The sequence below is a fragment of the Equus przewalskii genome, chromosome X (assembly GCF_037783145.1).
Source record: "Equus przewalskii isolate Varuska chromosome X, EquPr2, whole genome shotgun sequence".
NCBI classification, from domain to species: Eukaryota; Metazoa; Chordata; class Mammalia; order Perissodactyla; family Equidae; genus Equus; species Equus przewalskii.
This window is the reverse complement of record NC_091863.1, coordinates 93674611-93702483: the sequence shown is the minus strand read 5'-3', so window position 1 is coordinate 93702483 and position 27873 is coordinate 93674611. Positions and strand designations below refer to the sequence as shown.

At 35.3% G+C, this 27873-nt stretch overlaps 1 protein-coding gene across 2 annotated transcripts in view; it reads left to right on the top strand.

The window, feature by feature from the left end:
• The window catches only part of CT83 (cancer/testis antigen 83), a 70316-nt gene extending 42509 nt beyond the window's left edge, over positions 1–27807 (top strand). The window contains exons 1-2 of one of the 2 annotated variants that reach the window (XM_008524474.2): positions 26521–26733; positions 27495–27807. In XM_008524474.2, coding sequence (XP_008522696.1) covers positions 26659–26733; positions 27495–27713 — 294 coding nt within the window. In that variant the 5' untranslated portion in view covers positions 26521–26658 and the 3' untranslated portion in view covers positions 27714–27807. Of the gene's footprint in view, positions 1–26520; positions 26734–27494 lie in introns of those variants that run through there. The other variant, XM_008524473.2, reaches the window with a different exon arrangement.
• Positions 27808–27873: the final 66 nt, after the last annotated feature.

Genomic DNA, 27873 nt, shown 5'->3' with positions numbered 1-27873 from the left:
CACACACTCATACAGTAAACACACAATACAAATCACACAAGTGCATAACCTACCCTCAAGAAGTTCTGCAGATAGAACAAATAGTAATCCAGAGATAAAAAGAACAATACCAAAAAACCCCTAAAAATAAATATGCTTAAAGAAATTAAAGGTAATAAAGGAAATATAAGCCATAGGAGAAAAAATCAAGCAAATAATTGCAATAATCAAATAAAACTTGTAGAAATAAAAATAGGGTCACTGAATTTAAAAACTAAATTGATTCAGAATTGAAATAGAAAATAATAAGGAGAGATTAGAGATTAGGAGACATAGAAGTGTGAATGACATATCTAACAGGCATTCCACAAGAGGACAGAAAATATAAAGAAGCAACAGTGAAAATAGGAGAGGATTTTCCAGAATTGAAGGAAGACATGAATACTCAGGTTGTAAGAGTGAAGCTCCAATCAAGATAAATCAAATTAAAGTATGTGGAAATAAGGTAGGAAAACTGTAGAATATCAAATACAAAGAAAAAGATTAAAAATAATCTGAGAAAAGATGTTACCTCCAAAGAAATGGTAATCATAGTGACAGTAGATTTCATATCAACGATAATATAGACCAGAAGACAGTGGACATCTGTCATCCAACAGCTGAGTGAACATACCTGCCCACCTGGGATTCTCCAGTCAGCTAAATATTCAAGGGTGAATGTAACAAAAGGCATTTTCAGACAAACACTGAAGGAGTTTATCACTCACAAATGCTCACTGAAATTGTGACTAAAGATTGTATTAAAATCAGAAAGAGGTTGAACCTTGAAGGAAGTAATGGAAATGCCAAAGGCAATGGTGAACAAACAAATGGGTAGAGATGTGAGTAAAGCTTATTAGACATTGCTTGTAAAACTTATACTACAATGAATACTTTGGGCAAGTTTATAAACAAGGTGGGGCTTCCACATCTAGGAAGATAGAGATGTATTTTCCCTTTTCCTCCTCTAAGGACAACTGAAAATGCTATATAGTGATATATGATGACATTATATATCAAACAAACATAAAAAGACTCTGGAAGAGGGAGAAGAAAGAAAATCAACTACAGACTTTTGGAGCCAGAGAATGATTCATTGGTGAGTTCCCTGATAATGTGTATATATCTCCATCTCATGAACACCAATGGGAGCAGACAAAAAAAAGCTTCAATAAAACTTGTTCTTGGGGCCAGCCCGGTGGCATAGCAATTAAGTTCATGCACTCCGCTTCGGTGGCCTGGGGTTCGCCGGTTCGGATCCCGGGTGGAGAAATGGCACTGCTTGGCACGCCATGCTGTGACAGGCGTCCCACATATAAAGTAGAGGAAGATGGACACGGATGTTAGCTCAGGGCCAGTCTTCCTCAGCAAAAAGAGGAGGATTGGTGGCAAATGTTAGCTCAGGGCTAATCTTCCTCAAAAAAAATTACATAACATAAAACTTCTTCTCTCTAGCCAAAGGACCAGGAAAAGGGGAGCTTAACAAGACAAAAAGCTTTTAGACAATAACCAGTCTACTTCACTTAAACATCAGAAAAAAAAAAACTGTGGCCTGACCCCTACCCCTAACAGCAAAGGCCAAATGGAGAATGTAGACATCTGCTCTTGCAAAGCTGTAATAAGGTTCTCCAACATCCCTGATTTGGGGGTTCAGAGAAAGCCAAATTGAAAGCAGGGACTTTCATCCCCACTCCCTAGTAATGAATTTCACCCCCATGGTGTCAGCGGATACCACATGGAGAGCCTGAGCTTACGTCCCTCCCACCATTAATGAGGCATTGGACTCCCTCCCTGCTGGAGTTGTGTCAGAAGAGGGCTAGTGGAAAGTCAGGGCTTTTACCATGACATAGAGGTAATGAAGTAACGCCCACCATGGTGTCAGAGACCACATGGGCAGCTGGAAGCCCATTCCTAACCAGCATAAATGAGCGCACTCTCTTACAAGACTCAGATGTCAATGAAAGCCAAGTTGGAAACCTTCACATCTACTCCATCTGATAGTAATGAGGCAGCACCTCCTTCTCCTCTGCCAGAGCAGTGTCAGACAAAAGAGAGAGTCAGCAAAAAACTGAAGGTTACAGTAAGATCCAAAATCTCATAACAATATGAAAATGTCCAGCTTGCAATAGAAAATCACTCCTCATACTAAAAGCCAGCATGATTTCAAACGGAATGAGAAAAGACAATCGGTAGACGCCAAGGCCAAGATGATACAGATATTAGAATTATCTAAAAGGAAAAAATTGGCAACCCCATAAATGTATACCTTACAAAAATACCCTTTAGGAATAAAGGGAAAATCAAGACATTCTCAGATGAAAGAAAAACTAAGAGAATTTGTTACCAACTAACATACTGTAAAAGACTGACTATGGGACCAACCCATGGGTATCGCTTAAGTTCGCACACTCCACTTTGGTGGCCCGGGATTCGCAGCTTTGGATCCCAGGCACGGACATAGCACCACTCGTGAAGCCACACTGTAGTGGCATCCCGCATAAAATAGAGGAAGACTGGCACAGATGTTAGATCAGCGACAATCTTCCTCAAGCAAAAAGAGGAAGATTAGCAACAGATGATAGCTCAGGGCCAATCTTCCTCACACACACAAAAGTAATAATAAAAGAAAAGAATGGCTAAAAGAAGCTCTCTAAACAGAAAGCAAAAGATAAAACAAAGAACCCTGGAACATCGGGAAGAAAGAAAGAACATGGCAAGCAAAAATATGGGTGAATATGATAGGCTTTTCTTCTCCTGAGTTTTCTAAATTACGTTTGATGGTTTAAAAAATTATAACACTGTCTGATGTGGTTTTAAATCTATGTAGAAGAAATATTTAAGATAATTACATTATAAAAGAGAGAGGGAAAAGGGACATAAAGGGATGTAAGACTTCTACACTTCACTCAGAATGGTAAAATAAGGACACTGGTAGAAACCCCAATTGAGGGACATTCTACAAAATACCTGACAGCCTAGAGGACCCTAAGGAGACATGATGGCTAAATGTATTGTGATTTCCTGGATGGGATCCTGGAATAGAAAAGGACATTAGGTTGAGAACAACTGAGGAAATCTGAATGAAGAATGGACTTTAGTTCAAAATAATATAACAATATTAATTCATTAATTGTGGCAGATGAACCAAACAGATTGCGTAACCGTAATGTAAGATGTTAATAATACGGGTATGGATATATGGGAGCGCTCTGTATTACCTATGCAATTTTTTTGTAAACGGATAGTTATTCTAAAATTAAAGATTTCCTTTAAAAAGTTACTGGGCCATAAACAAAATTTATGCTAAATAACTGCTTTCATTCAAACCACATTCTCTGAAAACTGCAGTAATGGAACAATTGGAAGAAGACTATAAATATCTAAAATGATTATAGAGATTATAAAAATAAATGAGAACCATGATGAAAGCACAGAATACTATTTAAAAAGATTTGTAAAAATAAAAAACAGACGGAATTTAATTTTTTCTCTTAATCCATGGTTCAAAGAAGAAATCATAAAGGAAATGGTTATATATTTGTAATTGAATAATCACAAAAATACTACATATAGGAATTTACTATGCATCTATAATAATTAAAACAGTATGATATTAGCAAAATGGAGCAATCAGACTAGTGAAATGGAATGGAGCCAAATGCAAATATACACTTTTGCACATACATATGAAAATTAGCATATAACAGAAATAACATTAAAGTCAGCAAGGAGAGTACTGTACAAGCTTTCCAATGAATGGTGTTGAATCAATTGTATATATATATGAAGAAAAACAAAATTGGATCCCTACATTACATAATAATAAAAATCAATTCTAGGTGGATTTAAAAACCTAAATGTGAAAGAAAAAACTTTTAGACAAAACATAGGAAAATATCTATGATTTGGGGGTGTCAATGGCTTTCTAATACAAGATCTCAAAGCTAAAACTATAAAGCAAAAGATCAAAATCTGAGTATGTAATAATTTAAATTTTTCTGTATGACAAAAGACAAGGTTAATTTAGAAGATATGACCGGGAAAAGACATTTCCAACATGTATAACCAAAACCAAGTTGGAGATCAAGAATCCATAAAAACTCCTATATGTTTATTTTTTTAAAAACTTGTTAAAAGTCAAAGAATATGGACAATAAATTCACAGACAAGGAATATGAACAGTCAATAAACATAAGAAGGGATGTTCAATCTCAATAATATTCAGAGAAATACAAATTTAACAAATATCCTTCACACTCAACAGATTGCCAAAACTTCAAATCTGATAACATAAGTTTAGGCAAGGACGTAGAGAAACAGATTCTCTCAAATGCTGTCCTTGGGGTGTAGTTGTTAAAACAATTTTGGAAAGAACTTTGCACAGTGGAATTCTCTTCAACAGTAAAATAAATGAAAAAGGTCAATTTGGATACATCTCAAAACAAATGAATGATAAAACAAGTTACAAAAGAATTTATACATACTGGTAAAATGTTTATAAATTTTAAAAAGCACACAACACAGTAATATACTGTAAATGGTTTATGGAAATATGTTGCTGTATTAATATAAAATGGGACACGGAGGAAACTAACTTGAGTAGTTATTCTGGGAAGAGAAGGGCATATTGGGATAGGTTCGGGGTAAAAAGTGGACTTCAGCTGTATCTCTAAGTTTTATTCTTTAAAAAAGGCTCAAGCAAATATGGCAAAATCTTAATATCTGTTAAAGCGGATGGTGGATTCTTAGAAAGAACATAAAATTTCTCCTAATCCCATCATCCAGAGTTTACCATTGTTAACCTTGTGATGCGTTTCTTTCGGTGTCTGTGTTTCTTCCTCTGTTTTTACTCTGTCGTGTGTGTGTGTGTGTGTGTGTGTGTGTGTAGTAACTTGGGATCATGAAGTTTTTATATACTAATTTCCTCACGTAAAATCATACAGTAAGCATCTGATATATAGCCATTTCAATACCTTCCGGTTTTTCACTACTTAAACAAGAAATGGCCATTGTCTGATGTGCATCTTTGGCCCCATTTCTAAAGAGTTTCTTAGGATAGATTCCTGGTATGGAATTAGGATATGAATATTTTAAGGCTTTTGATATATATTTTGCTGTATTGCTTTCGAGAACATTTGGGCTAATTTGCATTCTTCTTAGTAGAATGAGTATCCACACTCATCATCACTGAGGATTAGTATCTTAAAAATATTAGTCGAATACATATACCTCATTTCAATTTTCATTTCTTTGATTGCTAATTGGGTTGGGTATTATTATTATAATGTTTGTTGTCAGTTGTTTTCCTTCTTTTTGTGTCTTTGCTAATTTCCTCTTAGGATGTTCATCTTTGTTTTGAGTTTCCCAGTCTCTTTCCACGTCTACATATTCCTGCTCTAGCAGCACATTGTTTTAAAAAGTGTTTCCTTAAAACATTTTTTTATAAGCCAGTAACCTCTCTTTAATTTTGTTGTTCAAAAATTTCTTGGCCGTCGCGTTTTTTAAAACTTCCAGATGAACGTTAAAATCATTTTCTCAAGTTTCAAAAATCCTCTTGGGATTTTGATCTGAATTACAGTAAACCTCCATCTGAATTTTAGAAAACTTGGCATGTTTATACTGTGTTGTCTTCCTATCCAGGAACATGTTATTCTTCTACATTTACGGAAATCTTGTATCTCTCCAAGTAAACTTTTGTAATTTTCTTCAGCCAGTTTTTTTGTTGTTTGTTTCTGAGTATTTTGTATATCACGTCGCTGTTGTAAGTGGTCTTGTTTTTCCACTATATTTTCTGACTACTTTTTATCAGTATATAAGAAATGTCTTTAGACTGTTCCTTTGCTTTGCATCCAGGCACTTTACTAAACTCTCTCATTAGTTCTAAAATTATTTACGTAGAATCTTTTAGACTTCCTATGCAGATATTTTTTATTGCATTCACTGGAATTTTTATACCAATATTAAATAATTGTAGTGCTGGAGCTTGCCTGTCTTGTGCCTGATTTTGATTATAATGTCTCTAGTGTGTCACTGCTGCAGATGATGTTGGTTATTGTTTTCGTCTGAATATCATAACATTAAGGGCCTATTCTTTAATGCAGCCAGCCCTGGTGCTCTAGTGCCACTGTTAAGATTCAGTGATCTCACCACCACGGGCCAGATTTGTTTCCTGGTCAGGGAACCACACCACCCGTCTGTCGGTTGCCAGACTGCAGCAGCTGCACGTTGCTGTGATGCTGAAAGCTATGCCACCAGTATTTCAAATACCAGCAGGGTCACCCATGGTCACCTTGTTGGACAAATTTCAGTGGAGCTTCCAGACTAAGACAGACTAGGAAGAAGGACCTGGCCACCCACTTCTGGAAAAATTGGCCATGAAAACCCTGTGAATAGCAGCAGAACATTGATGAAGTGCTGGAAGGTGAGAGGATGGCACAAAAAGACCAGGCAGTGTTCTGCTCTGCTGTACACAGGATCACTAGGAGTCAGAATCAACTCCATGGCACTAACAACAACAAATTCTTTAATGCTTAGGCTTTTAAAAAATTAATGCTTAGTTTTGTTAATTCAGAAATGGGTGTTGAAACTTAGCAAATGTTCTTTTGGACATCTGTTGAGATAGTCTCATGACTTAGTTTTTTTTTGACCTGTGGATATGATATACTAAGAGATTTCCTAATGTTGCCATCCTGGAATTCTGAAATAAATTATACTTGATGACATTATTTTCTTTCAATATTGTCCATGTTTTATTTGCTTAGTGCTCTATGTTAGATTTTTGTTTCCATTTTAAGTGATCAGTCTTTAAATATTTTGTGCGCTAGCTGACAAGATTTTATATTAAGGTTATGTTAGTTTCAAAAATGCATTAGAGAGCCTCCCCTCTTTTACTATGATCTGACTTTTTAAATTACTGGCTAATTGCATAGTCCATGAAAATCTGAAAAAAACATAAACAATCAGTCTGGGAATTTGAATGTAGCTTCTCAATAGAAAATAAGCTGCAAGGAGGATTTTTGTCTGTTTCGTTCACTACTGTATCCCTGCTGTCTAGAACAGTGCCTGGCACAGAGCAGGTAGTATTCAGTAAATATTTGTTGATAAAATGTAAAGTAATGAACAGTCTCCCCAGACTTTTTTTTAAAGATTTTATTTTTCCTTTTCCTCCCCAAAGCTCCCTAGTACATAGTTGTATATTTTTAGTTGTGGGTCCTTCTAGTTGTGGCATGTGGGACGCTGCCTCAGCATGGCTTGCACCCATGTCCGCGCCCAGGATGGGAACCAGCGAAACCCTGGGCCACCGAAGCAGAGCATGCAAACTTAACCACTCGGCCCCTCCCCAGACTTTTAAGAGTTGTTTGGAAAGTTTCTTTTTTTCTGATTTATCCCATGTTTTGCTCTATGAAGCTCTTTTAGGGTATCACTTACACATACCCCTCAAAAAAACTAGTTTATTTTATACAACTCAACTATAGCTGTTACTAGAGAAAACATGTATTATATTGTAGTTAAATTTTCTGCCAATATTAAGAAGAATTATTAAAGTTTTCCAGTATTTTCCATTATTACAAGTTACAAAAAGGCTCCAAATTATATTTTAAGAAAACTTTCAAGTTGGCATTTTAAAGTTTCAGTGACAGACATAATTGTTAAAGTCTCAATGCGAGATAGACATGTACTTCATTCTATTAGTGGCAAAGCTAAAGCAATTTCTCTTCCAAGTCCCTTAATACTTTCTAGAACATATTATATATCTAAAGGTCATTTAAAATAAGCTCTAAATGTTCCTTAAAGTAAAACAATGTCACTGAAAATAAAATACCAGATTTAAGCATCATCACTCAGATCATATAATTTTTAAAAAATTTTGCCTATTACAACATTACAGATGAAATGGGGGTACAGGAGCAAAACATATCTCAGGTTAAGGTTGATCATAACATATATAGTCTTTATCTCTTTTAAAAACAAAAAAATATATGGTCTAGCGATTTTAACTCAAATATCATTAAAGAGCATGTCCTCAGTAAAATACTATGATAATTGATATGTGGATAATCTGCATTATGGTGTCGTAGATCAACGATCTGTGGTATATTTCACAAATACAACATACCATGCGTTTATTTGACCCTAGATAATATGGTGCAATTCCAAATGAAAGGAAGCTATAATTTAAAAGTACCGCGCAATCAAAAAATGAAATAAACCTACAATGCCCTCTGTTGATGAAATGTGTGACTAGAGTATGTGTGATCAGAAAGAAAAAAATTCAACATGTTTCTTAGTTAATTTTTATTTCAGTCTAAATTAGTTTCTCTAAAATATGTACTAATTTAATTTAATCTCATAAAATAAATATTTTATATTCTTCTGTTTTCATAACAGTCAGCACAAAATTATGTGTTTTAAGAGGAAAAACTATCAAAATATAAATGGTTAATGTGGCAGTTCCAGTCACATGGCCTTGAATAGGTATAATCTAGTCTGGCCTTGTCTAGGAAAATAGTATTAGTGAGGGAAGAACCATTTTTAGACAATTTCAATTAAGGCAAGGTGGAAGAGGTAAATGGGTGGAATTTTGAACAAGCCACAGTGATTTCCTCCCCCTCATTTTCCCTAATCTTCAAATGTCAACCAAGTCCTCAGAAATGATGCAGTTCATTTGTGGCTTATGGGCACAAGGGTGGGCTGGTATCCGGAGACACAATCTAAATCCCCTCCTCTAGAAGGTGTCACAGAGATTGATAGACATTCATTGATAACTCTTTTTCCTCTCCTTCTTAGTAGTACAACCATAAATTTTGATTGAGCATATTGGCACCCAGAATAAATACTATATGTCTTAGCGTCCTTTGTAGCTAGATTTGGCCATATATCTACATTCTGGCCAGTAAAATGAAAGTGGTGGTATCATACGTGTCTTTTGGGAAAATGTCCTTAAAAGAGAGGAGGTGTGTCCTTCTTTCCCTTTTCTGCCAGCCTAGTAACTGAGACCAGCCTTGAAATGGGGCCAAATCTTGGACCACCTTGGACCATGAGGTGGAAGATGTATGCTGAAGATGACAAAGCACCAGAGTATAACAAACTTGGGTTCCCAATGCTTTTATGAATCTCCCCTACCCATGCTGGACTGCCTGACTCCTAATCAACTATTTTTTGTTTGTTTGTTTAAGTTATTTTTATTTTGGATCTCAGGTACAGCTGAATCCAATCCTAAATGAAACAGAAGGAATATTAGGATAAAAATTTTCAAAGAGACTATGACTAGTGTGCTCTCAAACAGCATATGAGTAAGCAATAAAACAACCAACCAAGCTTCCTACCTATTTCACATACCTGTAAAACTGAAAGGTACAAAAGAGGAAAACAATGACACCATCAAGCATTAAGATGTTATAAGTTACTTGCATTTGCACAACCTTTACTGCATTATTCAAATATACTTGCACTGAATCTTTATTGTGTTAAACATATATCTTATAAACATTAGGGTAATTTTATTATTATAGAATGAAAAATTGGGGAGGCCTTTCCCATTGTAATACTTTCTGGATACCAATCACCTTACTTCTGCGGTTATGTTGACTCATTTGTTAAGGAGAGTTTCCTTGATGATTCAGGTTGAAGATAGGATGTCCTTTTATGTGAAAATGATTATTTTGAGGACACTAAGGTTTTCACTCTACACTTACATTTTTTTTCCTTCAAAATCAAATGGAAATGGGTCCACATCTTCCAGACACCAGGAGCTACTGCACTTTGAGCTTAAGATGTATGACATTGTTACAGATGTGGTTAAATATGATAGCATATCCAACAGAAATTCCTGAGCAATGGCAGAATGTCCAACTAAAAAGGGGCAAATACTTAAGCCACATAAAAAAATATCTTAATGTCATTTGATGTTGCTTCTGTCAGTTTTACAACTAGAGGGATGATGAGTTATCTGTCTTTGGATCTGATGGCAAACACACTGGAAGATTTAATATGTATGTAAAATGCTGCCAAGATATCTCCAGTTATTCACCTTTTCAACACAGGAACATGAAATTAATACCATAGATTATCTAACTTGTGATTTTTCTCTATTCTAGGATAGAATAGCAGTATGATGAGAGGACCCAGAATCAGGAAACCAAGTTCCTGGTTAACTAATTCTGAGACCTTAGGCAAAGCAATTTAAATTACACCCGTTTCCTCCACTGTAAAATGGGAATTATACCTGTCCCACGTACCACACAGGGTTGTTGGGAAGATTAAATGAAATCATGTAAATAAAGATGCTTTGAAAACCATGGAAACGATAAATGAATGTAAGGGCATTAACTTGCTATCCAGATCACTAAAGACAACAAACTGTTATCATAAATAAATTTGCCACGTAACAAAATACATTTGTCTAATTCCTATCACCACAAAAAGCACTCTCACTGATCTAACTACAAAGTAAACATCGCTCATATTCAAACACCAGCCTTGGAAACATTCATCAAGTTGCCCACAAATATTTGACAATGCTATCCAAATGACTGAGGAATCTGTATTGTAAATTCAGTATTGCATGACGTATATTTCAAGTCTTGGGAAAAATTATGGAGTGGTGATAAAATTTGTACCTGATCCTCAGCATCCTTTTTTTTCTTGACTCTATCCTACTTCCTACCCTCACATCCTCCATTAAATCTGTTTTCTCATTTTATCCCCTCTTACCAGCAAAACCCTATCAGATAACTAATGTAATCTAGGTATTAAAAAAAACTATTAGAAAATTGATGTCATATACACCTTAGTATAAATTAAAGTCTCGAGAGTAAGAAGTATTTTGTCTTATCTCTAAAATGTGGAGTAAACAAAAGCTTTTATAACCTCCTAGGAATTTCAGTTCGGCTGTAGGGGAGTAATCTTCTCAGTAAGAATGAAGTGGCAAGGGAAGCGCACAAGGCCTCCAAAACCTCATTCTGTAAGCATATGAGATAAGGCTGATTGAGATGGGAAATCGAGGTGAAAATATACTTTTTCCACAATCCCCCAAAATAAGATAGTGCTCTGTAATTCCTGTCTGGACCATGTAACTTTACAGAATAAAAAGAGCCTCTAAGACTGTACCAGTTTAGCTTAATGGTAATTCAGTAAGAAGCAACTATTGTTGCCTGTTTCCTGTCTTTCCTTTCTTCTGGATGGTTTGAGTGCTCTCTATCAATCTCTCTCTCTCCCCTCCCTGCGGACACACACAGAACTGTAACCTCTAGCCTCTCAACCACCCTTCTAAGCCAGACTTACTTGACTTGTTCCCTCCTACTGTTTTTAATCTTTCCTCTTGCTCCAAGAGGCAGTTATCCCATTAGTGAAATTGTATATGCGTTCTGGATCTCTATCACTGCCAACAACCTTCCTGTGTCTAATGCCTACCATTACACTCCATAATGTCAAACATATCCTCTTTGAGATATCTTTAGAATTAATATTTCAAAAATTTCAATAATCTTTCAAATTTCTTAAGATTCAACAAATCAATAAGAGGTCACATTCACAAAGTTTCTGATAGTCACAATACTTAAACAATAACCAAAAGGAATGAGATCTTCATTGACTACATTAAGTTATAAAGGAATAAGTACCTGTGAAAACGTATGTTCTACAAAGTGCCTTTAAGTTGAACTCATATTGTTAGAGACCCAGAGAAGAAATAGTCTTTAGAGGAGGGAAAGACTGGAAAAGAATTTTTCCTTTCTGTTTGTTATACAAAGTAATACCTTCTCTGCATCTGTAAACAAGAAAAGGTACTACCAGGCAAATGCAAATTTTTCTTTGCATCCACAGTTGTTCACAAAGATAACAGATTTGTGAGAAACATTCTCTCATAGCACAAACCAAGATTTTTGAGGGAAAAAGAGTGGATTTTTATTTTATGTGAACACAATAAATAAAATCCTCAAGAGGGGAGGGAAGTAGTAAAGAAACAGAGAAATACGATCATTAAGTTAAATAAATTTGCAGCAGAGACAACTGAAACAGCATTTTATAGTTGAATAAGAACATTCCTGCCAATGACCAAAACGTACAAATTTTGAAATACTTACAGCTAGTGTTTTGAAAACACAGAAATAAGCAACAATGATAATTAGGAACTTAACTTTTTTCCAAAAGTAAGAAACTTTTTAAAAGATTATTTAAATATATGCCAGAAGTACAGAGAGTTTACAACATATTTCAATAATAAAAAGTAACCTGTTTTCTAAGTACAGAATAAGTTGGCCTTTGAACAGAAAGAAAACTCAAATTCTGATATAATTTTCTATACACTATTCATGTAATAATTTCCAGTAAAGGATTCATAAGCCACCTTTATTTTTAACCTTAACATAGCTTTATATGTGTGTGTTTAGACGTACATAAATGTACAGTTATGTGATAATGTGAAGCTTTCCATCTTATTTTTAAAATATGATTAATTTTATAAGCATGTTAAATAAAACAATGTATGCTATGTTGAATTTATCATCTTAATAAAAGTGTAATAATTCCTCTAACAAACAAAAACCTAAATTATATTCCTTATCTTATATATGCTTATTTCTGTCTATAACTTTTTTACCTAGTCTAAACTCAACCACTTATTTTTACCAGAACCAACCAAACAATTAAAATGTGTTTCCTCCCAGAGAAAACTAGAAGCCAAGAAATCAAGAACCCTCTAAGTTTTTCTCCACCACCACACATTTCATAGTACTTATAAAATTTTAAAGTAAAACTGAGCATATATATTAATACTCTCCAAAGGCTTTATTCATCCTATTAATGCATAACTTATATAAATAAGGAACAAAGGTAAATGAAAACTGTGTGTCGTGACCAATGCTTTGAACACTTTTCTTGCTTAGAAATTGTCCAGAGAGCCAAAGAATATTTACTAATTAACTCAATTTAATGACATAAAGTTAATTAAAGATGTGGAACTTACAATTTAAGCCAAGACACTAAATCTTTATGACTTGTAGCATTATAGAAATTCACAAGACTAAACATTTTAAAATACACCCATTATTGCAAATTTATTTAGTTTAACAAAATTTTATATTTTGTAATTTAAAACTATTTGTGGAAACGATAATGACAATTTACTTGACTTATAAAACAAAGTAGGAAATTTAAATATTTTAAACCTTTATAAATTAAACTCAAGTCTTGTGCTAACTAGAATATTGTATCTTCATTATTTTTACATGGAGAACACAAAAAATTGTTATTATAATAAAATTAAATCATTCTGATTTGTCCCAAGTGTCATCTATTTATTCAGAATATTACATGAACTATTTTCTAACACAATTTATAAAACTCTGTACTCTTGAAATCATCCCCAAAACTCTGAGAGTCTCACTTTTCTGCTTAGCTTGTTACCTACTAACATAGGCCATTACTGAAGTCACAGAGTTTTTCATTTGAGTTACAGTTTTAGTGAGAAAAAAACTTTGAGAGCCAACATATTTAATGCCACAAAACACATACAGTTAAATTTCTTCTTTTTTGCTTGGAAGTTCTTGACTGTTTATCTATAATAAACATATTCCTAGAATTTTCACATAATCACAAAATAATTTTTGATCAATTAAATATTAACATTTCCCAAAAAGGAGAAAGAGGAAGAAAAAAAAGGAGAAGAGAGAAAAGCCAACCCTAGGTTTGTATAAAATTATCACAGTAAAAAGCTAACTATATTTCCTCTACCAGTTTGGGAGATGGTACAGAGGCAGGAAACCTCATTTTGACACATACACACAAAAAATGACTACAACTGGTTTAAACAATAAGTTAGATGACTGACAGTTCTAAGGACATACCTTAGAAAGATACTTATTATTCACTGAAGTATGGAAATAAAGGAGAAAGTTTTCAAGTTATTAGTGACAAATAGAAAAGAAAAGAAAAGAAAAAATGGCATCTAACTAACAGCAGGTAGCAAAACTGAAGGTTACTCATACATGTGACATCCATTCCATTATTTATTTATTTATTTATTTATTTATTTTAATTTCTCACAGGTTGGAAGATGCTATACTTTCAATTATTTTTACCAGTTGCTATATTTCAAAAATCAATGGCTAGTTGTTGATATGAACAAGACGGTAGACTAGGAAATGCCAGACCCTCTTTTCCCCATGGAAATATCAAATAAACAACTACAGATTGACTAAAGTAACATTATAGGAGCTCTGTAAACCAGTCAAAGATCTACAGTAACCCAGTCATCATCCAATAAAGAAAAAGCCACATTAAAAACAGTAGGAAATTTTGTGGCCTTTTTGTTCACCCTTGCCTTACCTCTTACCTGGTGGAGGCACAGTTGGAAAGTAGCAGCCAATTCCTGGTTCCATCCATTGGGTGGAAGAAGCAGAGTGAAATTCTCTACAAGGTTTTGGCCTCCCCATAGACTGATTGAGTCACTGGTTTCTGTCTTGCCTGACTCAGAGTTCAGCTGAGGAAAAGCAGAAAACTTTGGATCTCAATCCAGGAGTCATGAAAAGCAGTGGAGAGTGTCATGACATGTAAAAACTGCAAGGGGACTGAAGACCTGTGGATGCCTGGGAGCAAGTGATTACAGGTAGAGGAATACAACAGAACTTCTAAGGTCCCAAAAAGAAGCTATGGTGAGACTTTTTGGAAAATTAATAAATTTAAAAGCAACTGGGGAGATAAAAATTAAAAAATAAAAAAAGCACAGCCACAGACCCTGACAGGACACATGCTCAGAAAAGACCTGTAAAGACCTCAAGCTTTCACCATGGGCTTATCCCAAGGCTCAGGGGCCCTCTAATTAGTGAAGATCTTTCATGTCAGTCTGCAAAGACTGGGAGAGGTGGCTGTTTTTTCAAATGCCCAATTTTCAACAAAGCATTAAAAAGCGTACAAAGAAACAAGGATACATGGCCCATTCAAAGGAACAAAATAAATCTCCAGTAATCACTCTTGAAGGAACACATGCATTGGACTTACTAGACAAAGACTTTAAAAGAACTGCCTTAAATATGCTCAAAGAGCTAAATGGAAACATGGACAAAGAACCAAAGGAATCAAGGAAAATGATACATGAACCAAATGAGAATATCAACGAAGAGAAAGAAATAAGAACCATAGAAATTCTAGATCCAGAAAATACAATAACTGAATTGAAAAATTCACTAGAGAGGTTCAAAAGAGGACTCAAACAAGGATAAGAAAGAATTAGTGAGGTTGAATACATTGGAAATTATAGAATGTAAAAAGTCATAAGGAAAAAGACTGAATAAAAGTGAACAGAGCCTAAAGGACTTGTGGGACATCATCAAGTGGACCAATATATGCATTATGGAAGTCCCAGAAGAAGAGAGAGAGAAAGAGGGAGAAAGATCATGTGAAAAAATGACAGAAAACTTCTCAAATTTAAGGTAATACATGAATATACAAATCCAAGAAGCTCAATGACTCCTTATAGGCTAAACTCTAAAAGACCTACACCAAGACACATTACACTCAAACTGTTGAAAGCCAAAGAAAAAGAGAGAATAATAAAAACAGCAAGAGAAAAGTGACTCATCATGTATAAAGAATCCCCAATAGGGGCCAGTCCGGTGGTGTAGCAGTTAAGTTCACACTTTCCACTCCGGCAGCCTGGGGTTCACTGGTTTGGATCCCGGATGCAGACACAGCACCACCTGGCAAGCCACACTGTGGCAGGAGTCCCACATATAAAGTAGAGGAGGATGAGCACAGATGTTAGCTCAGGGCCAGTATTCCTTGGCAGAAAGAGGAGGATTAGCAGCAGATGTTAGCTCAGGGCTAATCTTCCTAAAAAAAAAAAAAAAAAAGAATCCCTGATAAGTTTATGGGTGGACTTTCCAGCAGAAATCTTGCATGCCAGAAGTTAACAGGATGACATATTTAAAGAGCTAAAAGAAATAGTCATTTGAGAATTCTATATCCAGCAAACATGTAAGTCAATAATAACTGAGAAATTAAGACATTTCCAGACAAACATATCCAAAGGAGTTCATTGCTAGTAGAGCTTCACAAAGAGAAGTGCTAAAAGGAGTCCTTCAAGTTGAAATTAAAGGAGAGTAGACAGTAACCCAAAGCCATATAATAATATAAAGGTCTCTGGTAAAAGTAAATACATGGACAAATGTTAAAAAGTATGGTACTATAGCAAATTTTATTTGTAACTTCATTTGCTAGTTTCTACAGAATTTAAAAGTCAAAATCATAAAAATTATAAATCTATGTAATTGGGTACACAATATGTAAAGATATAATTTATGACATCAATAACAAAGTGAGGGGGAGCAGAGTTGTAAAGGAGTAGAGTTTATGTATGCAATTGAACTTAATTTAGTATCAACTTAACATAGATAGTCATAACTTTAGGATGTATATGTAATCCCCATGGTAACCACAAATAAAATATTTATAGAATATACACAAAAGGAAATTTAAAAAGTAATCAAAATGTATCACTATGAAAAATCCACTGAAGACAAAGGAAGTCAGTAATGGAGAAAATGAATGACAACAAAAGCTATAAGAGGTACAGAAAACAAAAAATAAAATGGCAAAAGTGCTTCCCCACCAATAATTACTCCAAATGTAAATGGATTAAACAGTCCAATCAAAAGACATAGATTGGCAGACTGGATTAAAAAATAGAATCCAAATAAGTGTTGTCTAAAAGAGAGGAATTTTAGATATAAAGACATGCAGAGGTTGGCAGTAAAAGGATGTAAAAAGATATTCCATGCAAATAGTAATAAAAAGGGAGAGGTGTTGGCTATATTAATATCAGATAAAAGAGATCTTGAGTCAAAAACTGTTATAAGAGACAAAGAAGGACATTGTATAATGATAAAAGGGTCAATACATCAAGAAGATATATACAGCAAACACCAAAGTTCCTAAATATATGAAGCAATCATTGACAGAATTAAAAGTAGAAATAAAGAGCTCTGCAATAATAGTAGGAGACTTCAATAACTCTCTTTCAAAAATAGAACAACCAGACAGAAAATCAATAAGGAAATAGACGAGTTGAACAACAGTATAGACTAATTGAACCTAATAGACATATACAGAACAATCTGCTCAACAATAGGTGAATGCACACTTTTCTCAAGTGCACATGAAACATTCTCTAGGATACGCCATATGTCAGGGCACAAAACATCTTAATAAATATAAAAAGATTGAATCATACAAGTATCTTTTCCAATCACAATGGGTAAAACTAGAAATCAACAGCAGAGGGGCCAGCACCATGGTTTTGCTGGTTCAGATCCTGGACGTAGACATGGCACCACTCATCAGGCCATGCTGAGGCAGTGTCCCACATGCCACAACTAGAAGGACTCACAACTAAAATATACAACTATGTACTGGGGGGATTTGGGGAGAAAAAGCAGAAAGAAAAAACAGAAATCAACAACAGAAGGAAAAATTGGTGAATTCACAAATAGGTGGCAATTAAACAACATACTCTTAAACAATCAACCAATGGGTCAAAGATTCCAAAATCTTCAGATTTTTCACAAAAGAAATTAGAAAACGGGGCTGGCCCCGTGGCCGAGTGGTTAAGTTCGCGCGCTCCGCTGCAGGCGGCCCAGTGTTTCGTTAGTTCGAATCCTGGGCACGGACATGGCACTGCTCATCAGACCACGCTGAGGCAGCGTCCCACATGCCACAACTAGAAGAACCCACAATGAAGAATACACAACTATGTACCGGGGGGCTTTGGGGAGAAAAAGAAAAAAATAAAAATAAAAAATCTTTAAAAAAAAAAAAAAAAAGAAATTAGAAAACATCTCGAGGTAAATAAAAATGAAAAAACAACCTACCAAAATTTATTGGATGCAGCAAAATCAGGGCTGAGCGAGAAATTCATAGGTTTATACGCTTTCTTTAAAAAACAAAAAAAGAAAGATCTCAAGTCAATAACCTAACTTTACACCTTAAGGAGTTAGAAAAAGAACAAATAAAACACAATGATAGTTAAAGACAGAAATAATAAATATTAGGACAGAAATAAAAGAAATAGAGAATACCAAAACGAAGAAAAAAACCAAACACCAAGAGCTGGTAATTCAAAGAGATCAACAAAATTGACAGATCTCTAGCTAGACTGACTAAGAAAAAAGAGATAAGATGCAAGGAACAAAAATCAGAAAGGAAATGGTGGACATTACTCCTGATTTTACAGAAATAAAAAGCATTATAAGAAGGTACTATGAACAACTGTACACCAATGGGTTGGATAACCTAGATGAAATGGAAAATCTTCTACAAACACTCAAACTACGACTGAATCATTAATAAATAGAAAATACGAATATAACTGTAACTAGCAAGAAGGTTGAATCAGTATTCAAAAACCTCCCAACAAAGAAAATTCCAGGACCAAATGGCTACGGTGGTGAATTCTACCAAATATTTCAAGCAGAATTAACATCGCTTCTTCTCAAACTCTTCCAAAATTTGAGAGAACAGAAGACTCCCTAATGTCGTCTATGAAGCCAGCATTATCCTGATACTAAAGCCAGGCAAAGGCACTACAAAAAAAGAAAACTATAGACCAATATCTTTTATGAATATTGATGCAAAGACCTTTGACAAAATGCTAGCAAACTGAAACTATTTGAGACCTTTGGTTTCCAGTCCATCATGTAAGAAGTTTGGAAGTTGCCACTCCATCCTTACAACAAGTAAAAGCTGAACAAACTTAAAAATCAACAACTCTTCTTAAATCCATAAAAGAAGCAAGGTTACAGGGCAAATATTGCCCCCCAAAGTAGAGAGATCGAAAGGAGAGTACGAACAATCACAACTTACTAGAGCAGAAACCAACAAATGGCAACATCAGACGGAAACACTGCTGGGGTAAGGAAACCTGAACTGTAATTGAGAAATTGTTGGAAGCTTGATGTGGACAAGTTTGAGAGAGAAAAACTTCAGGGAGACCCAGGCATCAGCAGCCCCCCAATTTTTGAGAGTCCTACTGCCTAGAGCTCTACCAGGTTATCACAGTGAATATTGCAGAAAAATCCTCTTATGCTTCTGGCAAGGGAATGGGAAAAGGGACCATCATGAAATATGCCAGAGAGTTCTGTTATTCTTAACAAGGTCTGCCCACAGTAGAAACGATTTAGCCAGAGCCTAACCTGCTGGAGTTTTTTCAGAAGCTAAATGGCATGCAGGAATGGAAATACCCAACTCCTGCTAGCTCTAACCTTCCATGTGGAAAAAGGGAAATACTCAATTCCCGCCTCATTTAGCCTTCCACATGAGAGAAGGGAAATATTGAACTCCAGCCCACTCTAGCCATTCTGTCCCACCTAAGGGAGGGGCAGTATTAAGAAGCATATGTAAAGTTCACAGTCTATAGGTACAGGCTTACTAAAACACTGAGACCTAAACACAGGGCTGTAAAATACCTCCTCTTCCACCACCCCTTACCACCACATTACTAAAGGCCTATTTTCAGCACTTCCTTTTACCAAGTACATCATGTCTGCCTATCAAGAAAAGCTTACTTGGCATGCTAAAAGGGAAAAACACAGTTTGAAGACACAAAGCAAGCATCAAAACCAGACTCAGATATGACAAGGGTGTTAGAATTATCAGACCGGGAATGTAAACAACTATGATTAACATTCTAAGGGTTCTAACGTAAGAAGTAGACAGCATGCAAAAACAGATGGGCAATCTAAGCAGAGAGATGGAAATTCTAAGAAAAAAACTAATTAAAGTACTAGAGGTCAAAAGCACTATAACAGAAATGAAGAATGCTTTTCATGGATTTATGAGGAGACTGGTCATGGCTGAGGAAAAAATCTGTGAACTTGAGGCTTCATCAATAGAAATCTCCAAAACTAAAATGCAAAGAGGAAAAGACTGAAAAAAAAAAAAACAGAATAGAATATCCAATGACTGTGGGACAACTATAAAAGGTGTAACATATGCATAATGGGAATACTAGACGACAGAGAGAAAGGAACAGAAGAAATATTTAAGCAATAAAGACTGAGAATTTCCCTCAAATTAATGTCAGACACAAAACCATAGATCAAGGAAGCTCAGAGAACAATCAGCATAAAAAATACCAGGAAAACTACATGTAGATATATCAGTTTCAAACTACAGAAAATCAAAGATAAAGAAAAGTCCTGAAAAAAAGCCCCAGGAAAAAAAACACCTTATCTACAGAGGAGCAAAGATAAGAATTACATCTGACTCCCCTGCAGAACCCATGCAAGCAAAAAGAGAGTGCAGTGAAATATTTAAAGTGTTGAGAGAGAGGGAAAAAACCATCAACAAGAATTCTGTATGCTGTGAAATTATCCTTCAAAAGTGAGGGAGAGATAAAGACTTTCTCAGACAAACAGAAATTGAGGGAATTTGCTGCTAATAGACCTACCATGCAAGAAACATTAAAAGAAGTTCTTCAGAGAGAGGTAAATATATAGGTCAGAAACTCAGATTTATTTACAGAAAAGAAAAGCATTAGAGAAGGGATAAATGAAAGTAAAATAAAAACTTTTAGTTTTCTTATTCTTAATTTATGTAACAGCTAATATGTTCAAAATATTAATACGAGCAATATATTCCATTATGTATGCTCATGTGTGTATATACATATATATATATATATATATATACGCTTCTGTATAAGTGAAATCAATGACAGCAATGATACACAGGATGTAAGGGAGGAATTATGACTGTTTTGTTATTATAAGGTACTGGCACTACATGTGAAGCAGTATAGTGTTATTTGAAAGTGCACTTGAATTAGTCGTAAATGAATATTGCAAACTCTAGGGCAACCACTAAAAGAAGTATAACTGATACACTAAGAAAGGAGAGGAAAAGAAATCATATAGAATGTTCAATAAAAACCACAAAAGGCAGAAAAAGAGTGGAAGACAAAAACAGGAACAAAAACAAGGGCAACAAATATAAAACAGAGACAAATATGGTAGATGCTAATCCAACTACAAATGTCAATGGCCTAAATGCCTCACTTAAAGACAAATTCTCAGGGTGGATCAATAATCAAGATGTGTAGACAAGACCTGTGCTGTCTACAAGAAACCACTTTAAATATGAAGACACCTATTTTAAGATTATGTGAAAAGACAGATTAAAAGTAAATTGGTGGAGAAAGATACACCATCCTAACACTAATCAAAGAAAGTGGGATAGCTATATTAATTTTGGACAGAACACACTTCAGAGGCAAGAAAATTATCAGGGCTAAAGAAGGACATTACTTAAAGCAATGAATTCTCCCAAAAGACCTAACAATCCTTAATATGTATGCATGTAACTACAAAGCATCAAAATACATGAGGTAAAACCTGATAGAACTGCAAGGAGAAATAGATAAGTCCACTACTATAGTCGGATACTTCAACACTTCTCTCAGAATGGACAGATCTGACAGGCAGAAAATCAGTAAGGACATAATTGAATTCAACAACACTATTCATCAACCAAATATAATGGACATCTATAGACACTTCCTCCAACAACAGCAGAATACAATTCTTCTCAAGCTAACATGGAACATTCACCAAGGTAGATTACATTCTGGGCCATAAAACACACTTTAACACATTTAAAAGAATAGGAACCATACAATGTCTGCTCTCAGACTGCAATGAAATTAAACTAGAAATCAATAACAGAAAGATAACTAGAAAATCTCAAAACATGGAGATCAAACAGCACACTTCTAAATACCATATGGGTCAAAGAAAAAATCTCAAGGCAAATGTAAAAATATTTTGAACTAAATGACAATGAAAACACAACTTATCAAAATGTGTGAGACGCAGCAAAAATAATGTTTAGAGGAAATTTATAGCATTGAATGCATATATTAGAAAAGAAGAAAGATCTGAAATCAATAATGTAAGCCTCCACCTTAGGAAACTAAAAAATAAGTACAAATTAAGTATAAAGCAAGCAAAAGAAAAGAAATAAAAATTAGAGCAAAAATCAATGAAATTGAAAACAGGAAACAAAGAAAATCAACAAAACCAAAGCTGGTTCTTTGAAAAGATCAATAACATTGATAAGTCTCTATCCAGGTTAACTAAGAAAAAGAGAATGAGGACACAAATTACTAATATCAAACATGGAGATAAAGTGGGGACATCATTACAGATAACATGGACATTAAAAGGATAATCAAGAAACACTATGGACAACTCTATGGCCACAGATTTGATAGCCTGGACAAAATGGACCAATTCTTTGAAAGACGTAATCTACAAAAACTCACGCAAGAAGAGACAATCTGAATAGGTCTATAAACTACTAAAGAAATAGATCAGTAATTGATAACCTTCCAAACCAGAAAGCACCAGGCCAAGATGAGTTCACTGGTGAATTCTAGGAAACATTAAAGTAAGAAATTATGCCAAGTTTCTACAATCTCTTTCACAATATAGAAGCAGAGGAAATATTTCCTAACTTATTTTATGAGGCCAGTATTACCCTAATACCAAAATCAGACAAAGAAGATAAAACTACACATCAATATTTCTCATGAACATAGATGCACAAATCCCCAGAAAATATTAGCAAATCAAATACAACAATATATAAAAAGGATTATGCACCACAACCAAATGTGATTTATCCCAGGTATGAAAGGCGAGTTCAGCATTCAAAAATCAATTAATATAATCTATCAAATCAGCATGCTAAAGAAGAAAAATCACATGATCATATCAATAGATCCATAAAAAGCGTTTGACAAAATCCAACAACCATTCATTATAGAAACACTCAGTAAATGAGAAATAGAGGGAAACTTTCTCAAATTGATAAAGAATATTTGCAAAAAACCTGCAGCTGACATCATACTTAATGGTGAGAAACCAGAAGCTTTCCCATTAAGATCAGAAACAAGGTAAGGATGTCCCCTCTCACCACTGCTTTTTGACAGCATACTGGAAGTTCTAGTTAATGCAAGAAGAGAAAAAAGGAAATGAAAGGTATACTGACTGAGAAGGAAGAAATTAAAATGTCTCGTAGATAATTTGAAAGAATTGACAAAAAAAAAAAACCTGGAACTAATAAGTGATTACAGCAAGGTTGCAGGATACAAGGTTAATATACAAAAGTCAATCACTTTTCTATATACCCACAAAAAACAAGTGGAATTTAAAATAAAAACACAATACCATTTACATTAAAATCTCCCCAAATGAAATATTTAGGCACAAAACTAGCAAAATATGTACAGGATCTATATGAGGTAAATTATAAAGCTCTGATAAAAGAAATCAAAGGAAAAACTAAACAAATGTAGAGATATTCCACGTTCATGGATAGAAAGACTCATACAAACAAGATGCCTGTTCTTATTAGCTTGATCTATAGCATCAACGCAATCTCAATCAAAATCCCAGCAAATTATTTTGTGGATATCAACAAACTGATTCTTAAGTTTATATGGAGAGGCAACATACCTAAAATGGCTGACACAATATTGAAGGAGAAGAGCAAAGTTGGAGGACTGACAGTAGCCAACTTTAAGACTTAATCTAAAGCTACAGTAATCAAGACAGTGTGGCATTGGCAAAATAATAGACAAATAGATCAATGAAACAGAATGAAGAGCTCATAATTAGACTCACATAAATATAGCCAACAAATCTTTGACAAAGGAACAAAGGCAATTCAGTGGAGAGAATTATGCTGGAAACAATTGGACATCCACAAGCAAAAAAAAAACCGAATCTAGACAAAGACCTTACACACTTCATAAAAATTAACTCAAAGTAGATCACATGTATTATCAATGTAAAATTAAAATCTATAAAACTCCTAGATGATAACATAGGAGAAAATCTAGATGACCTTAGGTTTGGCAGTGACGTTCTAGATATAACACCAAAGGTCCTATTCATCAAAGGAAGAATTGATAAGCCGGACTGCCTTAAAATTAAAAATTTCTGCTTTGTGGAAGACACTGTCAAGAAAATAAACAGACAAGCCACAGACTGGGGGAATTTTTTTTTTTTTTCTGTATCCAAGGCTTTATTTAACGGCAGATTTTTTCCCCAAAAAACTGGATATGAAGCTGTGGTAGTGACTGCAGAGTACCAGAGCTGTCCCTTAAAATTGTGGGAGACATCAGAAGAGGCCCTGGAGGCTCTGGGGGGGAAAATATTTGCAAAAGATATATCTCATAAAGGATTATTATCTAAAATATACAAAAAACCCATGTTCATAGCAGCATTATTTACAATAACCAAAAGGTGGCAACAACTCAAGTGTCCATCAATGGATGAATGCGTAAACAAAATGTGGTCTATACATACAATGGAATATTATTCAGCCTTAAAAAGGAAAGAAATTCTGATACATGCTAAAACATGGATGAACCTTGAAGACATTCTGCTAAGTGAAATAAGCCAGTCACAACATGACAAGTATTGTATAACTCCACCTAAATGAGGTACTTAGTGTAGTCAAATTTGTAGAGACAGAAAGTAGAATGGTGGCTTCCAGGGGCTGGGTGGAGGAGAGAATGGAAGTTAGTGTTTAATGACATTTTTGGTTGGGGAAGACGAAAAAGTTTTGGAGATGGATGGTGGTGATGGTTGCACAGCAACGTGAATGTACTTACTGCCACAGAAGTGTACACTTAAAATTGGTTAAAATGTTAAACCCTATGTTTTGTATAGTTTACCACAATAAAAAAATGAAAAAAAAATCAATGGTTAGCAAGAGTACTCTGATGTGATTGATGAGAATGTTCTTGATGAGAATATTTTCCAAGATCTTTGAAGTGTTCCTTTGGATACTAGTAGGATCAAAATTCAAAATTCCATTGTTAAAGACGGTGTTACAGGGCTTCACTCAATTTTACTTGATGAAACAAGAAATTTAGATGTCAAGATAACCACAATAAAATACCAAAGTAAGAGTTATTACCCAGCCATTAAATATTGAAATCCTTCAATGCTCTATTCTAACTTGTATTTCTGTTTGTACACTCTACACTGACATGAGGGAATTTCTTCCATGTCTAGTGCTTCAATTATTTATACGCAGATGCCTCACAATTTTATGTCTTCAATTATCTCCCTGGGATCAATTTATGTCCCAAGTCACCACAAACTCGACATATCCAACACCAAATTCATGATCAGGAATCCCATAATTGGTTATTTCCCATCCATCCCACTGAGTAAGCCACAAAGCCAGGAGTTTCACTTTTCTTGACATCCCATGTCCTATTATAGCATTTTTACATTCCTTTCTGTGGGTATTTGATTAATGTCCGTCCCCCACACTAAAGTGCACATTTCAGATGAGCAGAGACTTTACTTTTGCTCATAATCATATTCCCAGAATACATCACAGTGCCCACCCTTTCCATGGGTGTTTCATAAATACTTGTTGAATAAATAAACCTTTAAGCTTTGAACTCATAATTGGGAAATAAGTTTGATGTGAAAGATTCATAAATGTAATTCCTCTCCTTCCCATCTCTATGAAAATAAGAGTTATTACCTGAGCAGAGTGAGTGAGTAGCAGTTTGGACACTCATCTTGAGATTCCCTGGGCTATTATTACTAGTTCGGTGTCATCCTGTACATTTACCTGAATTCCTTGAACATTTCTAGATTGTCCAGTACAATGATTCTTATATCTGTTAGCTTTCATTAATACAATTATAGTGTTCAATTCCTTAGGTGGAAAATATTAAATACTTGATGCTCACAAGTCAGCGAGTGGAGGTAGAAATCCCAGGGATGGGGGTGAAGGTGAGAGAATGGGGGAGTTTTTCTCAGGACTCAAACTCTGTGGATTCAAGTCCTGCTTTCGCTACTAGTTTGAAATTAGTTTACTTAACACCTGAATCTGTTTCTGCATTTCCAAAAGTAGACACAGTATTAAAAATACCTATAGCACAAAATTATTGTGAGAATTATATGGGAAAATGTCCCTGGAATTACTTTTTAAACTGTGCAATGAAGCAAACATGCATAATTATCCCAATGCGAATAGGGTTGGAGTGAATCCTAAAATAGGAATGTGAGAAAGGAGGAGGTTTCTGGCAAAGTCGTGCAATTTTTGGTAACTACTTTTCACAGTGCATTTCTATCTTGTTTTTGAACTTATTTTTGAAATGGATAATGGAGTGGTTGCAACAAATATAAAACACAGCTTTAAAAAGAGGAGGCAGAAGCACTTTGAAAAACTTGTATTTAACTAGTCAATTTGTCGTCTGTACTTCTACCACATGTTGGCTTCCTGGAAATCCAAATTCGCCCATTGCCTCTTCCTTCTCTCTCTACCCGACACAGCAGCCAGGTGGGCGGTGATGTAAGTGCCGCCGGGTTTCCCGCAGGCCGGTTTTTCTTCAGCAGATTGTGACGTAGCGCCGCCACTTGTGTGCTCAATTGTGAGGTCACGTGCCCTCTCCAGAATAGTTTGCTGGAGGCTGAAGCACTTGCCAGTTGCACCGGGCAGTGCAGCATGTTTAGCGTCCTGGCCCGCGGCTTGTCAAGTCCGGGCAGCTAGAGGTCCCCGGGCTCCCCAACTGCCAGCCTAGTGCCTCAGTGCCCGAGAAGAGGCCGAAAAGGAACCATGAGCGTCCTATTTCTGCTAGTGAGCGGCGTTTTGTTCGCGTTTATGTTTGTCTGCTGGAAAAATCAGCTTCAGGTAAAGTGTATAAGAGAGATTAGAATTAGACAAAGCTAGATGAATATATGGACTGGAGTGTTTGTGTCTAAGAGAGTAGAAAGACAGTAAAATAATAAAGGTAAACGGAGGTCCTCTTTTTCTCTTGAAAGAGCTTCAGATGTTTACTCTTTTACCCCCACACTTCATATTGACCAGTGATTCGATGGCTGTGGTCTGTTGTAAAAAACCCCCAGTCGCTAAGTGGCACGGTGAGTTTTTCACCCATTTGTAAAGTATGGCTGAAAGTGCCCACTCCCCACCACCACCTCCCATTTTAAGAGTCTGTACCTTCTCTCGCCCTACTGTCTGCTCTATTTCTGTTTGCCTCTCTCTCCCCTGTATTTTACTTTTCAGCCATCTTTATGAGAGTTTTTTGGGCATTCACAAAGAATTCAGGTCAAAATGTGGGTTTCCTGGTGATATTTAAAATCGCAAGTAATGTGCTTTTAGATAAGGGTCAGGCTGGCTTCAGCGGTGGACTTAGTAGACTGCCTAAGAAATGTAAGCCAAGAATAGGACATTTTGCCATTAAAAGGCTACTTTCATATATTTTTTTCTGTCTGTGTTTGGGAAGAGCGTGTTTCCAAATCAGTGTAGTCATTCAACAGATTTTTCATCTCTAATTGCTAGGGCAGGACACTCAGTTCATTTTGGTAAACAAGACTAAGCGTGTTATCTGGTAGTATTTGGAAATTGCTAAACTCAATAAACTACATATGTATAATTTCCTTCCCTTACAGCGAAACACTGCTGAAATGTCATCAAGTTCCACTTCTCTTGCACTAGTAAGACTGTACTCTTCTACTGGGTCAACCAACAGGAATACTGAGATTCTCAGCGTCAACAGCCTCTCTCGGGATATCTTAATTAATTTCCCGCATTCGATAGCCATGCAGAAGCAAATATTGGTAAACCTCAGGACGGTGGAATACAAGCTGGAACGTTGGAACGTTTACTAGTTACCAGGGGTTCAAATAGTTAACTGGAAATCTACTGACACGCTTACAGAATGTAATGCCCCTAGAAGCAATCATTAAAGATATTTGGAGTGGATTCATTTGCTTATACATGTTTATACCAAATGAATTAGTGTTTAAAAGAGGAGGGAATGCCAAGTCA